The sequence below is a fragment of the Chelmon rostratus genome, chromosome 13, assembly GCF_017976325.1.
Source record: "Chelmon rostratus isolate fCheRos1 chromosome 13, fCheRos1.pri, whole genome shotgun sequence".
NCBI lineage: Eukaryota > Metazoa > Chordata > Actinopteri > Chaetodontiformes > Chaetodontidae > Chelmon > Chelmon rostratus.
This window is the reverse complement of record NC_055670.1, coordinates 17,800,267-17,815,662: the sequence shown is the minus strand read 5'-3', so window position 1 is coordinate 17,815,662 and position 15,396 is coordinate 17,800,267. Positions and strand designations below refer to the sequence as shown.

The window sequence follows — 15,396 nt, the reverse complement described above, 5'->3', positions numbered from 1 at the left end:
CATTGCATAGGGAATTACTGAAGAGTCATTTTAAGCGAAACACTCAATTCAAGCGCAGTGACTGCAGAAATATCAACACCAATACCACATCAATTGTGGGTTACTAAAATGCCTTTTTTTCTTCCTGTGTACGTGTGTGTGTGTTTATCTGGGAGAGTGACAGCTCTCTCTGTCTCCATGCCGATTTTCTAATCATAAGTGATTAGTGGTATCATCATCAACAACGCTCAATTGGAATTGCAAACGAGGCCAAGATGCAGCAGAGAGGATTGTGGGAGGTTTGACCTGCTTTCTGCCTCCTGTTCATTAAAACTGGCTCATCAAGGACGATCATTATCTTCAAAGTCAGTGACAGTCTGTTTGTCACAGCTGCTGTGTCTCTCTATCAAACTGAAGGTTTAGGACATCTCAATTAAATTTCCCAAAATGCGGCTAGCAAGGACTCTCCCCCCCTCTTGAAGGCGGTGAATTATTCATAGAGCCGCTCTAAGAGCTTGTGGTGTAACATGGAGTCACTGACTGCTGTGAAGCTGGCATGGCAACCACTTAAAATAAGGTCTTGTATGAGCTCAGAGCTGTCAATGTCTTGCGTTATTCATTATTTATTATCATTCATTAAGTCTATCTACTGTATAGATCGTCTGTGTGTGTGCTGGGGGTAAAGTTGATCTGATAGATGAAACTGATTATTCGGATTATTTTTGCATGATCAGACATATCGCGCTGGGTTTCACTGGGGAATAAATTTATGTTCTTTTTAAAATGCTGAATTTTGATGTTAATCTTGAATGTTAGTACAAAATAGGAGTAGTTCAGTACAAAGTTTAGATAGATTGGTAAATACAGTAGTGAAATCTATAGTGATATACAATTAATCAATACATTAGTAACTATGGAATGAATTGATTGATCCTTTGACCTTTCCTTTAGCATCATGATCAAGTTAAATTTTTAACTTGTTCAATACTCATATTTATAACCAAACACTTAAATAACTTATGATATTCATCAGCTTCAGCTGCACTTTGTTTACGCTAATTAGCAAATCTTAGCATGCAAACACACCAAACTAAGTTGATGAATGTGGTTAACATTATACCCTGTTTAACATCGGCACATTTGCATTGTCCTCATGAGCTGTCATCACGATTGTTAGCTTGATTTTAGCTTAGTACTGTTGTGCCAAAGTAGCATAGTAGACTGAGTTGCTATCTTAGCTGTAGTCTCTTAATTTTGTTTTAGTTTAATTTGACATAATGAAAAGAAGTACATCATATCACAACAAAAATATCAACACATTTCAAGCTATATTTTCATTGTCGTCCTCGATGTGAAGATAGCAAAAGTGTCTCAACTCAAGGTGACATCAGACCACCAACAAACCAACACAATAACTACCTATATCATCATCAATAAAATCCCTCCAAGTCCAACAATAATAAAAAATAAATCTAGAAACATCACACCATAATTATAACTTAAAACACTGCACTATAATGTAAAGTATATCTTTTTTCTGTTTACCTTTTTTAAATCCCATGATGCACCTCAGTGGTGGTAATGAGGGAGGAGCGAGCGCTGCTTTTTATTTTCCCCAACCAGATTTATACTGCCCATGAGGAGGATTGAACCAATGACAAGCTTGCTTCTCTAACCTTTAGGCAACGACTGGCCACAGCTAAATTGTCCACCAGTTTTCTCTGCATTTTCTCAGCACTTTGATCTCTTGTTTGTTTTGTACTGCCGGTGCTAATTCATGTTAAAATAAAAGCAAGTGGGCTGAGTACAGTTACAGACAATGGAAAAAAGTTAATGAATGGAATCATTAAATTTCCTTAATGAAGCAGCCTCTGGGCTTGGTAGAGATGAGCTGTAATAGAAAATTATATTTGGAGATCCAATCATTGTCATAGACAAGGCTCTGTCACTACTGTGTGTGTGTGTGTGTGTATGTGTGTGTGTGTGTGTGTGTGTGTGTGTACCATGTATTCCTTACGTTGTGGGGACATAAATCTGTTTAGACGGTCACATTGTGGGGACTCGCCTTCTTTATGGGGACAAAATGCAGGTCCCAAGAATGTAAATCATTGAATTTTAGGTTGAAGACTTGGGTTAAGATTAGGGTAAGGGTAAGGCAAGTAGTGATTATGGTTAGGGTCTCCAGGAAATCACTGTTAGTCTATGTAATGTCCCCAAAAATGATGGAAACCACACTGTGCATACGTGTGTGCATAGGCGTGTGTGTAAAGAAGAAAGAAAAAAAGAGTATATTTTAGCTTTTGTGTTGCAATTCACATTTGATACAATAAAAACACAGTCACATGTATGAAATCTAATTGATTTATTACATAGACATCTCTGGACGGACTTACATATTCAGTTATGCAAACAACCATGGGCCAGATGCATAAAACTCTGTGTAGGTTCATGACTACAAGTCTTTGTAAACACAAAGACAGAAAAATACATACACTCTTTTTTGATGTGTTACCTTAAGGCCTGCATTCATACATTGGGTTTTATAAATTTCAGTAGTTTTTGCTGGGTTCACATGCACAAGATTGATTTCCACTTTAACAGATAACCACTGATTGATGTCAGCACTCTGGATTTGCATATCAACGCTTCTATCTGCTCCACCAGTCGTTAGACCTGTCATTGAGCGCAGTTTTACCAGTTGCATTGGCCAGAGCAGCTGTCATTTTGTTTTTTATTAGCACCCGTATAATAAACTCATCACATGCACCTGTAAGCCATCATTAGCAGAGACATCAGAAAGGTAATGATGTAGTTTACATTGCTCATATTGAAACAGACTTTTGAAGGGTTTCACAGTAAAGGGTAAAATGACGAGATCATAAACACTGGGAAATAAAATGATACCTCCAGTGTGAATAAATGGAATGATAAAATCTGTCAAACAAAACCAAGCTGTGTTATTAAGTTGTAAATGCCTCTTAGCAAGTATATTTCTGTTGATATTTTCCAAGTTAAATGAGTGGGTCGACATGGGTAACACAATACTTGTACAAGAAGAGGATTTTTCAATTATGTCTTAGAGGCACATATTTATTCTCAGTTTTTCCAATGTTTTACATATTGTTCATATTGTAGTCTTAAAAAAGGCCAGTTTCTCCATACAGTTTATTTCCCTGTGATACAATCTTGCTAGTAGCCAAAAATATTTTAAGGAGATATTCTTATTCTTATTTATTCTGTTTGTCAGGGATTTTGGCTGGGTATGCCTTACCAAAACACAAATTAATTCTAATCCAGATTTTCTCATAATATCTTTAATAATATCATGCTAATTTGAAAAAATGACTAATGATTAAAAATGAGCTAACTCGGCTAGCAGTAGTCAGTCTTGATAACTCCTGGAGATGCTTTCTATTTTCTCTCTACTGCTCTGCGAACTCTTCCCTGGTATTTTTTTCACCATTGTACACCATTGTGTTCAATAAAGTTATTGAAACGGTACAATATGTTCACACAGCATTACTACTATCGACTCCTGTCTCATAACTGTCTGCAAACTGCTGCTCTTTTATGGAACAGTTTTTACTCTGACAGAGGAGGTTACAGAAAAGTGAATGGTGCAACACAGCTCATAAGATATGATAGTTTCTTTCATTTTGGACTTTCAGGCTCTCCTTCCCCTGAAAGGTCAGCTCTGTCAAAGTGGTGCAAATTTACAGGTCAAAGTTAGCTCAAGTTGAAATTGAAATTTGTGCACATTTACTTCAACCAAAGAGGGAATCCTAATTAATTGAAATCACAGAGAAAAATTTTCCTGGCTTTTCCAGATATTATTATTATCATCATCCTCAGTCAAAAAATGGCAGTTTTATTCTGCTATACAGTATGCGCACCTTTTATAGGCACTGTATGGATGCTGGGTAGACTGCAAAAAGTCAGGAAATGAAACTGGCTAACAACCTAAACAGTGTTGTATTATTTGATGTTTAACTCTCCACCAGATTACCTATGCCTGTTTCTAGAACACCATGACTAGACTTTGAAGTATGCGTCAGATGTGCATGTTCTCACTGTACAATCTTTTTTTTTTCTTTTTTTTAATAAATACCTGTTTATGTGAGAGAAGTAACTTTGGTTTTTGTGCGTATGCTTTGTTTATTTGCCTGGCACCATGTCTTTCTAAAGTATTTCCGAATTATTCCTAAGACCTAAAACCACCTCAAACCAAGAAAGTCACATTTGGCATGATAACCAGAAGGTCACCAAGCTTCAATCAGATCTGAGTCAAGATCAGAGCCAAGAGGATGCTGTTTCAGAGAAGCAATGAAACCATCAAAAAAGGTCTTACTTACTGGAGAGTCATTTCAAAGTGGAGAGAACCAGGGTCTCATGGATAGCCTGAGGCACAGTAACAGAAGCAGTTTATGCAGTGGGTCAAGATCTTGTGTTTGTAAGAAAGAAATTATTATTGTAGACAATGAATGGACCTTAAGGCTAGTAAACCTTAAAAATAAAAAATGTGAGAACTGTTAGGCTGCAGCATTAGACTACAGAGGAGTAGCGCTCATGTTGCATACTGATGAAGGTCTATGACTGATGTATTTATTGCTCTAACTCTAGTTTATGTAGACTTGCTGTGTTTGTGGCTGATGTGCACAAATGGTAAAACATAGCTGAAGAGGCATCGTATTCAGAGACGATGACGGCGGATGGAGGCCTGGTGGGCGGCAAGCTGTTTGTTGTGTTTAACATTAGGAAGGTCAGAGCTTTGAGGAAAGGGCCTTGGAGCAGATGGAGAGTAAGAGATGAGCGTGGAGGGGGTGGACGAGTGACCTCCTCGCCCTCGTATCTGTCGGTCTTCCTTTACGGTCTTCAATCTGCCATTTTTCCGCTTCTCTGCTCTAAAAGAATTAGTAAAATGTGATGCCTTCAAATGTATTTACTTATGTCTTAAATAAGTAAGACAGCCCCCCCAAAAGAGACAAAATATTTATGTTATTTACCTAATTTATATCTTTAGTTTCAGATCAGTATCTTTGCTATATTTTGTTGTCATTTACAGGCTTGTTCTCTCCTCTGCTCTCTGTGTCTCAGAGAGGGCGGCGTTTAGCCCCTCCATACAGCTGCTTGGGGTCGGGATATGTGTACACGGTACTTGCGCCCTATTCTATCTCTGATTGGCTAGTGTTTTTTGCCTTCATTGGTTTGGATGGTTAGGTTTGGGCATAAGGAGTATGATGGTTATGGTTAAATGTCAGGGTCAGAGCTAATCAGAGCCAGAGTAACAACGAGTCTTCCTGGAACATGGATGAGAAAAAAACGCCTCCACACACAGAGCAGAGCAGTGGAGACAAGAGATGGGTAAAGAGGAAATAATGTTACATGAGTTGACAACTTGTTACATCACTGTAACAATAAGAGTCATTTATTAATGTAATTCATCTAAAACAAAAGATGAGCAGATGTCGAACACAAACATCAGAAATTCATTTTTGCTTTAATTTAAATAGACTTGGAAAAGTACTCAAAACAGCCTGTCCTAAGCCAAGGAGGAGTAAGATGTCTTTGTAAATGACTTGATGACTTGTAAAATATGACTTCTTTAACTGATTGTTCAGTTCAAAATGTCCTGTAATTTTAGAATGTATTTGGCTAGTATAAGGGTGTCGATCATTACACATTATACACACATTGTATGAGAGATGGTCCTACAGCTGTTAACAGTATGTCATCACAGAGCTGTACCAAGACACGAATAAAGCAATGTAAATGGTACTGGTAATTCATTTATCTTCTCTTTCTGATGGTATTCTGTCATCAGCAGCGCTATAAAACATTATAGGCCGTGTTACTTTGTTAGGTCTTAACGGATGCTATCACCCTAGACCAGAACCTGCATTTAGACTCAGTCAGCTGTTAGAGTGTTAGACTTTTCTGCAAAATATTAAATTATGTAAGCTATCATGCCAAAATACATATAATAGAAGAAGTTGTCAGGTTTCTTATCAATTTGGAACGTCATGATGCATATAATGGTACTTGTTATTTTGGGAAACACGCTTATTTGCTTTGCTGCAGAATGTCACAACTGGTTGCCTGGCAACCTCACAGTGACAACAGGACGCTAGGAAGTTCCTATGCCCAGCCAAGAAATAGTTTGGCGCAGATACCTCCGTGAAACCACAGCTTATTGTTTTTACACTACTGTCTTTGCACAGATTAAACAAACGAGATATAAGGTGTTAATCACTGAACTTCAAAGCAGCTGCTAGGCAGATTTTGTTACCTTCGGATGGACCCAGGCTAGCTGTTTCCTGCTGTTTCCAGTCTTTGTGCCAAGCAAAGCTACCCGTCTCCTGGCTGTAGCTTCAAATTTAAAGGACAATCTTCTCAACTCTCCGCAACAAAGCGAATAACCGCATTTCCCAAAATGTTAAACTGTTTCGTTAAGTCAAATGAGGGTTTTAACTTGGTGGGGCGTATCTCTACGAGAGTCGAAAGACATGTCTGGATCAGTCGTGAATATATTCATAAATGAAAGCAGGAGCAGCTGCTGCATTGAAATCCACTTTGTGGCTGCATTGAAACAGTTTTTGTGATGTGATGTTGAATTTCAGCCTCAGCTTTTCTTCATCTCATGCAGAGTAATAAAGTATTGGGCAGCTCTGAATGATAACTGTGTAGGAGAATTAGAAGGTGTGGACCAAAACATTGATCCAGCATGTAAGAGTTTTATAGTGAAGCCAAATGTGCAGGAGTCTAATATTTATCTCAAGTGTTCCTCCCACACACAGAAGCCTTGACCTACACGTGGTGTCGTCTCTCTCTCTCTCTGCAGTATGTGTGTCTTTCCGTGATTAGGAAGAGGTTTCTCTCCTACACACAGTGTTTGTCTGGATCCTGGAGAAGAAACGGGAAGACTTGAGTGGCAGATGGGCAACGGTCCTCATTTTTTTATGGCCTTGAGCATATTTGACTGTGATTACTGCACAACATGGAGGTTGGTGATGGATAGTCAGTAGCCATGTGCATGTGTGCACACATGTTGCTTGTGTGTGGGTGTGGTTTTAGATGTGTTGCTGGCGAGCGCTCTGGCACTCACCAGCCAATAATTGCACATAATTGCATCCATTTGTGGGAAAGGCAAAGATGGACATTAGTGAGATCTGTGACACATACTGCAAAGCGTTTCTTGCTTCAGATTAAAGACGGACTCTCGATGGAATGTTGCGACTGACACATGATGTCAGGTGGCTTGTGATGGTTACTATAGTGACCGTGGCAGTTGCACCTGCATTTGTTCAGCTTCAGGTTTACACTGAATACATCAAGGCCGTTTTATGAAAGATGAGGCTGATGATTTTTTTTAGTTTTGTTGCCAACCAAACCCTTTAAGAAAACAACAATGAATTGATCCTACTGCCTGACTGTTGCATCTGTAGCCAAAACCTGATACTGTATATTTTATTCCTCCACCAACCTCCATGAACCACACGGTTGCACTTGTGATACTCTATAATCCTTTATTACGAACAACATGGGCACTGTCATTTTTTGGGGTGGTCTTATTGCTTTTTTGTTTGTTTGTTTGTTGGGGCAATGTTGGTAATACTCATTAGTGCACCAAATGTGGATTAATCCACAGTTTAAAATAGTCCCAAACAAATGCAATATTTACTTCAGTTTGAGTAATGTTGGCTTAAAATCACACTGCCCATTAAAAAGTTCTGAGTCTTTTTTAAAAATGCAAATACATACATACATACATATTGGTAACCTGTTTTTACTTAAGTCATCACAAGGTGGTTGCACAGTGGGAAGTTGAAAAGTGTGGGTTTTGGGTTCCTCATGGGATTTGAATATGAATAAGGAAGGATCAGTCTTATCCTTTAAGTTGGAAGATGGGTCAGTGCAGGCATTTTTCAACTGGATTTTCATCAGGACAGATTGGGCTTCATGCTGATGACTCATGACTAACTACAGCAGCACCATGAGTCAAATATCCACTCAAAACAAAAACTTTTTACCAAAACCAGTAACACTTCGATAATTGATACAGTTAACATCTCATAACTAGGCCGTGCCTTAATATTTCACACACAAATGAAACATTTGTAAGTACACTACAATGCATCATGAGTTTCTCATAAATTATTTAATAAAGTTTTAGACAGCAAGTTGGTGAGGCACTGAAGAACAGCCCAATCTGGACAAAGACGATGCGCCACACAGTACATACAGTATGCACTGTTTGCTTTGTATCATTTTCTGCTCCTTGGTCCCTAGTCAATGGGATATCATCAAGTCAATTTTTTTTTTTTACGTAGCATCAAATCATAAGAGAAGTTATCTCAGGGCACTTTTCACATAGTGCAGGTCTATATTGTACACTTTATGATATTATTCACAGGGACAAAATAATTCCTGTGAGCAAGCAGTTGGTCATAGTGTCAAGGCAAAACTCCCTTTGAACAAGCAGAAACCTCAGGCTCTATCTCTTCAGACTCTAGGAACCACAAGTTTTAGTTGATTCTGTAAGCTCTTTAAGATATGATGGTGCCTGGCCATTAAAGACTTTGTATGTGAGGTGAAGGATCTTGATATTGAGGCCTAGCATTGAATTAAGTGCCAATGGAAGCACTTCCTCAAATTTAGCTACAACTATCAGATTGACATGTAGTGTAGTATTTTTTGCCTATAGCCCGTTACTGTAGTCCAGTAACAGGAGAGTTAAATAATGGTCTGATAAAAAAGGATCCTGTGGAAAGACTATTAAAGGTTTGATTTCAGTGGCAGAACAAGGTTGTGGGTGTGGTTAAAACAGTGAGTGGGTTTACAGTATATAAAATAATTTAGAACAGAATTCATTTCTGGTATTATAAATTACTCCACATTTCTGACATTTCAATCATTAAATAGTGACTTTACAAGCACAACTTGAAAATATGATTAATGAATGCAAAAATGCTTTACTGCCAGTAGAAATGGCTCCTGTGCATCCAGTGAATTACCTTTAAACTCATTTGTAGTTTGATTTGTACACCTTGTGAAAAGAGGTTTGCTGCAGATGCAGCAGAGTCAACACGCAGAGGCAAATGTCTTTTACTTTCTTTGTTGTTACGTAAGAGGACATCAGTACAACAATGAAAGCACGAGCCAGGGGAATATGCATCCTTGTTATTATCTGCACTGTACATCACATTATCTGTGGAGGAAGGACATCTTGGAACAAAAGACACCACAGAGCAGCTGATGCTGACTGACAGGCGATCCTGCTGTGTCTGCGTCAGCAGAAACTGACGTCGCTTCAGATGACGCTTGAGAGACATCGTTTCCTCGTATCTTTTCTGTGCATTTATCCCCCATGCTAGAGGGGGAGAGACCAGGACAAAAGAGGAAAGACGTTAGCAAGGGAATTGCCATGTATCCCTAGTGGATTTACTAACTCTGATTTTACATAATTTCATGCCTAACTCAAACCCTGACCCTAACTGTTTGTGGGAATTACAATAGAACGTTAAAATAAGTTTGACAGCCTCTGTCCCTCGTCCACATGTCATCTGGGCCTGTCAGTCTGTTCATTATCAATTACTCACAGGCTGTTTGTTGACCTCTACAGCTCTCTGTAGACTTCCTCTCTCTGTTCGCCCTTTGAGTGTCTCTCTCTGCTGGTTTTGTTAACTGACGGGTGTGAAATGTAGCGGCTTCTCAGGCCTTTTTATGAGTCCAGATACAAACAATGCCAAATCATACAACAATGCACAATAGACAAAGCTGTAGCCAATGTAACGCCAACACTCACCAACTGGACTGCACCATTTCCTGGACAGTCGATTCAAAATTTGCAAAGAAAAAAAGTAAAGCGGATCTCAGTACCGATTGGAGAGGAGCAGAAGAGGCATCAAATGGTTTCGGAAAAAGGTTGTGGGTTGGACAGTCGGATAATTGGCTGAAGCACCTTATGAAAGAACAGCTTGAAAAATAAATGCAATAAATTGAAAATCAGAAATAGCTGAAAATGTCACATTGACAGGAGTGGCAGAGTTGTGAATGGTTTATGGAAGGTTGACTTGAAGTTGTAGAAAAAGTATTAGATCCTCTACTTAAGTAAAAATACCAAGAACACAATTTAAAACTATTCAGCTAAAAGTATATACAGAATATTATCAGCTAAATGTCCGTAGTATAAGACGTCAAAGTACTCATTCTGCAGAAAAATCATAGTAACTCTGAACTGGGTTTTGGTCTCGACATTCCCAGAAGAAGATGCTGTATTTATTTACTGCTAATGCAAACCAAACATTTCCTACTGCTGCAGCTTAATTTTAAAAACATTTAACTGATGAAACATGACTTGGTTTTTATTATAAAGTAGTCACAGGAAATATAGTGTGTTTGTCAGCGAGCTTTGCACTGACCGCTATCATTCATCAAATATGCGTCTACAAAACAAAAAAACGGCCATTTTTGGCAGCGGATGAGTTTTAAATATTGCAGGGAGTAATGGAACAGGAAGGAGCAGCTGGATCATGGTTGCTCAGAGAATGATGGAAAAAGGCCAAACCTTACTTGACTTCATTATTAATGCAATAGTTGCTGCCCCCATAATTATATGATTTGTAGCATAAAACCAAATTTGCCGCCACCAGTAACAGATGTCACCAAATCAACCAGGACTGAACGCTTCAAGATAACCACTCGAAATAAGTCTTACAGCAACAGAATGTGGAAAAGTTTTACTGTTTTTTTTTTTTCCCCCAGTCTCAGTGTGTGTGCATGCATGTGTCTGAATCATGATTGAGCAGCTGAGTCACTGTCTTTGTTGTAGATGAAATCAGTCTGGAGGGGATGGTGGTGCACAGAGCCGAATGCAGACCAGTCGTCAGTGACAACTACATGAAGCTGAAGAAGTGAGTGACCTTTGAAAATGTTGATCTCAGAAATGGCGAATTTATAATGGTGTTGTATTTTAATTGCATTTGATTAGAATAATGGAATATAGAAAAAAACAAGCTTACCAACACTCCAATTTATTTGATATAAATAAATGATGATGTCAGAGGAAAAAAACACTTTCCAGTATCAATATGGCTAATAGAAAAAAAAAAGAAAAAGCACAGCAATTGTTACTGCCATTGGATAACAACATAAGATTCATAACATCATAACTACAGTTTTCCCTTCAACGTAGACCTCTCAAAAAACTATAGATGAATAATTCTTAAAATGACAGGAATGACAAACACACAAATGGAACAGGGCATTTCTTTTCTAAAACTGTATTGTTTGCTTTTTTCACCCCTGGACAACACAAAGTGCCGTGTATTAATTCAAACAGGGGCAGAGAAGTCGCGACATGTTGACACGCTGCAACTATTTATTTGTGTACACTAAACACTCACGTCCACTCTGCCTTTTCAAATGGTTTCTGTCTCCTCTTCACTGGAATCCGTTATTCCAGCTAGTTAGTGGATGATATTGCTATAGCAACCGCATCACTGTGGCAGATGCACTGCTACAATGCAACCGAAGGCAAACACAGTGCACAGTTTGCTTTAGTGTGTGAGGCCGCTTCTGTGTCAGCCATCAGTAACACACATAACAAGAAAGCACTTTAATGATGGACATGACATAAGCACTTTTTTGATAGCATCTTCATCTGCCATTAAAAAACAGCATCTTTTTCAGATTTCTGTGCTGACCGTCTTGGCTGAGATTGTCCTTGGACAGTGCAGGGTGGCACTGTGAAGTACTGTAGAGAACATGCTGAACTTAGATTTGTCCAATTGTATTTCATTTCTGACTTGACAAGGAAAGGCTTCAGTTTTCACTCCAGTAATCTCCCATGTGGATGGCAGCTGACAAATGTCCCTCCATCATGGCAGGCTACAGGATATGCAGGACATTATGGTGTGTGTGTGTGCGTGTGCACGTGCACGTGCGCGCGTGTGTGTGTGTGTGTGTGTACAATTCAACAGTTTTTGTAGGAACTTCACCACAAGTTCATACTGTGTTCATAGTGGTCATATTTATTTAGCACAATATAAACGCATATTAAAAAAGGAAGAGCAGATACAAAAAGCATCTCAGTGCTTTATACGTAATTCAAATCATGTTTGTTATTTAGAGAATTATATGTGTTTCTCTTCATTGATTGTCATTATTACTAAGATTATTTTGTATTTATTAGTGATACAGTCAGTTTTAATTTTGTGGGTATTAACATATGGAGGAGGAAATTTAACTCAGTAAAGAAATGAGAGAAAAGTAAAAGTAGAAAAGATAGAAATAGTTTATAATGCATCGGCAAGCTTTGCTAATGACTTCATTAGCATAACTGTTTATGGTTAATATATCATGAATATATCATGTTAATTATGGCAGGAAATAAGGCAGCTTCAGTGCTTTGTGTTTAACCTTTCTTCAAGGCTACTAATGTTTGTTCTGTGTGGCATCAGGTTGAATAGAATGTGTCCAGATAAATGAGTGAAATTCAACGAAGCAAAATATCTTTGGACAGAGCAGCTGCCATTACTTTTGCTTGTTTTACCTCAAGGTGCTAACAGTGTTGTCTCGGTGCCAACAGGCATGTCTGTCAGCACAGATCAAGTTAGATCACAGAAAACACAAATCAAATATCTGTGTGTGTGTGTGTGTGTGTGTGTGCGTGCGTGCGTGCATGCGTGCGCGCGCGTGTGTGTGCGTGTGTCAGGCTGCAGATTAAAGACTCCACCAAGTCTCCACGTTTGTCGCAGCAGCTGGAGAGAGCCATCACTACCGTCTTCAAGCCTGTGGCCAACCACGATTTCAATGTGAGAACTAATAACAGCAAGGCTGTATATGTGTGTGTTTGATTTAAAAACACGTCATGGCCCATTTGATATTGTTAGAAAATGATTTAAAGGAGGGGGTGAAAAGCACCCCCACCCAGCTGTTGCACTGAGGTAACAGCAGGGCTGGCCTGCACATTGTGCCAATAAGAAGTAATCTGTAGGCTTCACAAACTGTAACACTGTGTTGAACAACAGTGAGTCAGCTACAGCATATAAAAAGTTGAGGGAACTGTAAATTACCACCATATAGTGTTTTTTGATGTTACATGATCACCACTTCAGTCAACAGCTTTGAAATGTATTTTTAAAGAGGCAGTCCACCAATTTCACACATGAAGTTCAGTTTACTGGTAATGAAGAATTGCGTGCTGTTTTATAATTAATCATTTTAATCATTCTGAAGCAAAAACGCCAGAAATCCCATGCTTAAAACCTGTCAAATATGAATATTTGCTGGTTTTTAATTATCTATAATGGTAAACTTTGAGTTTTGGACTATTTTTTGGACATTGGTTGAGACATTTGAAGACGTTCTCTTAAGTTGTAGGAAGTTGTGATGGACATTTATCATGATTAATCAGGAAAATAATTGTCAGATTAATTGAAATTGTAAATAATTGTTAGTTGCAAACCTAATAATGTCTCTTGTGGCTCTGGAGGAGCTCTAGAAAATAACCCTGATGATGTCATAGTGATGTCGTCATGGTTATTGCTGCTTGGGCTTAGACGCTACTCATTTTTTAGCAGAAAGCTTGTGTTACAAACTGAAGGTGTGGGGTTTGAAGAACTTACCAGGTAAGAGGTGTCTAACTAAAGACACTACTGAGTTGCATTATGGGATCCAGAGTTGTGGGGACGGATTTGACCAATTGGTCTGACTCAAAGGATATCTCTGCCTCTTCTGCCTTGAATTTGACTTTTGTAAGTCCGACAGCTTAATGAAAGTGCAGTGACCCTTTTAATGCATATATATGGTCAATGCATTTAACCATAAGTACAACATGCAGCTTTAAAAGGCACAAGTAAATGTTAACTAAATACTTATCAGTCTAAAAAATGAGCAGAGGGATTTTAACTCGACATTTAAACACAGACATGCTGTGTGTTTACATGTGTGTTTAGACTTTACAGATATTTTCACATTTGCATAGATTAGGTTAGATCTATAGATTGGATGGATCAAATTGTGAAATTAGAATCAAACCAGAATGGTGGGGTATTTTGTTATGTCATTTTTGTAATTATTATGATTATTATTGTTGTTATTATTATTATTATAGTAGTAGTAGCAATATTCCTTCTGATTCTCAGGTGGTGTATGATAAGAAGAAGAAGTTGGAGGGGAAGATGGTGAGGGCTGAGCGGCAGGTGGTGTTGGACATGCTCTTCTCTGCCTTTGAGAAGCACCAGTATTACAACATTAAGGACTTGGTGGACATTACTAAACAACCTGTGGTGAGCAACACACAGGCGCGCACAAACAAACACGCATAAAAGAAACACACATAACAGTATAGCTAGAAAGACCAAAAAACAATACACCTGCCCACCATCCACCTTGCTTTGTTAAATTTGAACAAATCGCCCACGACATGACGTCCATGCCTGTTCACACTATCTTTTGTGGCTGAAATTTGGGCCAATATGTGTGCATGCATACACACACACGCATGCACACACGCACACACGCACGCACACGCACACACACGGGATGAATCGATACAGTGCAGTGGATTCGTTCCAGCTCGCAGTGAACAGCAATGTGTAGGTGCTGATGAGACCTTGAGGTCCTTCTCTCCCTCTGATTGCATCTGATTGCATAACCATCGGCTGAGTAGGAGTCAAACGCCGCAATACACTCCACACCATCATTTCTCTCCTAAAGCACTTGGCTAACACTCAAATTAACTGAACTAAAGTAACCGAAATGCCCATTATGAAAAGTCTTGAAACACATCACTGTTATTCATTACAGTGGGCATGTCTGAACAAGCTCAACAGAGACACCCAGTGGTGGATGGAGGGTATGGTCCCTCACACACAGCACTTCTGAATTGTCTTCCACAGCTGCTGCTCAGTATTAAAAATTAGATTTGTGTAGGATTTATGCCCGTTTGTGAAACTGAACAGTACAGTCACTGCACATATAAAAGAGGTTAAAATGAGAGGCAAAGCTCGGTGTGTGAGTATACGCACCATTTAGTATAAAAGTAGTATAAACTTGGCTCATGCATCACATTCAGTCTCATATTTCCATTCAGGGACTGTCTTCCAATCAGCTCACTTTATGTTTTACTTATGTTAGCACAAAGACTGGAACCAGGCAGGAAACACTAGTGTTAGCCAAGAAAAAATCTGCCTCTGGAAAACCACAGTGTCATTTTTACACCTTGGTTTTTGTACAGATTAAACCAACAAGATGTAATGTGTTAGTAAGCTTTGGAGGTGCTGGTAGGTGGATTTTATTACCTTTGGATTTTATTACCTGTGAACAGAGCAGTGGTTGCAGAAATATTCAGATCTTTTATGTATGTAAAAGTAGCAATACTACAGTGTAGAAATACTGTTAGATACTGAAAGTACC

The 15,396-nt window shown here is 38.7% G+C and overlaps 1 protein-coding gene across 1 annotated transcript in view; it reads left to right on the top strand.

Moving 5' to 3' along the window:
- LOC121615903 (general transcription factor IIF subunit 2-like) overlaps positions 1-15,396 on the top strand; it is a 41,232-nt gene that overhangs the window by 24,618 nt on the left and 1,218 nt on the right. The window contains exons 5-7 of the mRNA XM_041950405.1: positions 10,808-10,889; positions 12,692-12,791; positions 14,124-14,267. Of these exons, the coding sequence (XP_041806339.1) occupies positions 10,808-10,889; positions 12,692-12,791; positions 14,124-14,267 (326 nt within the window). The remainder of the gene's footprint in view (positions 1-10,807; positions 10,890-12,691; positions 12,792-14,123; positions 14,268-15,396) is intronic.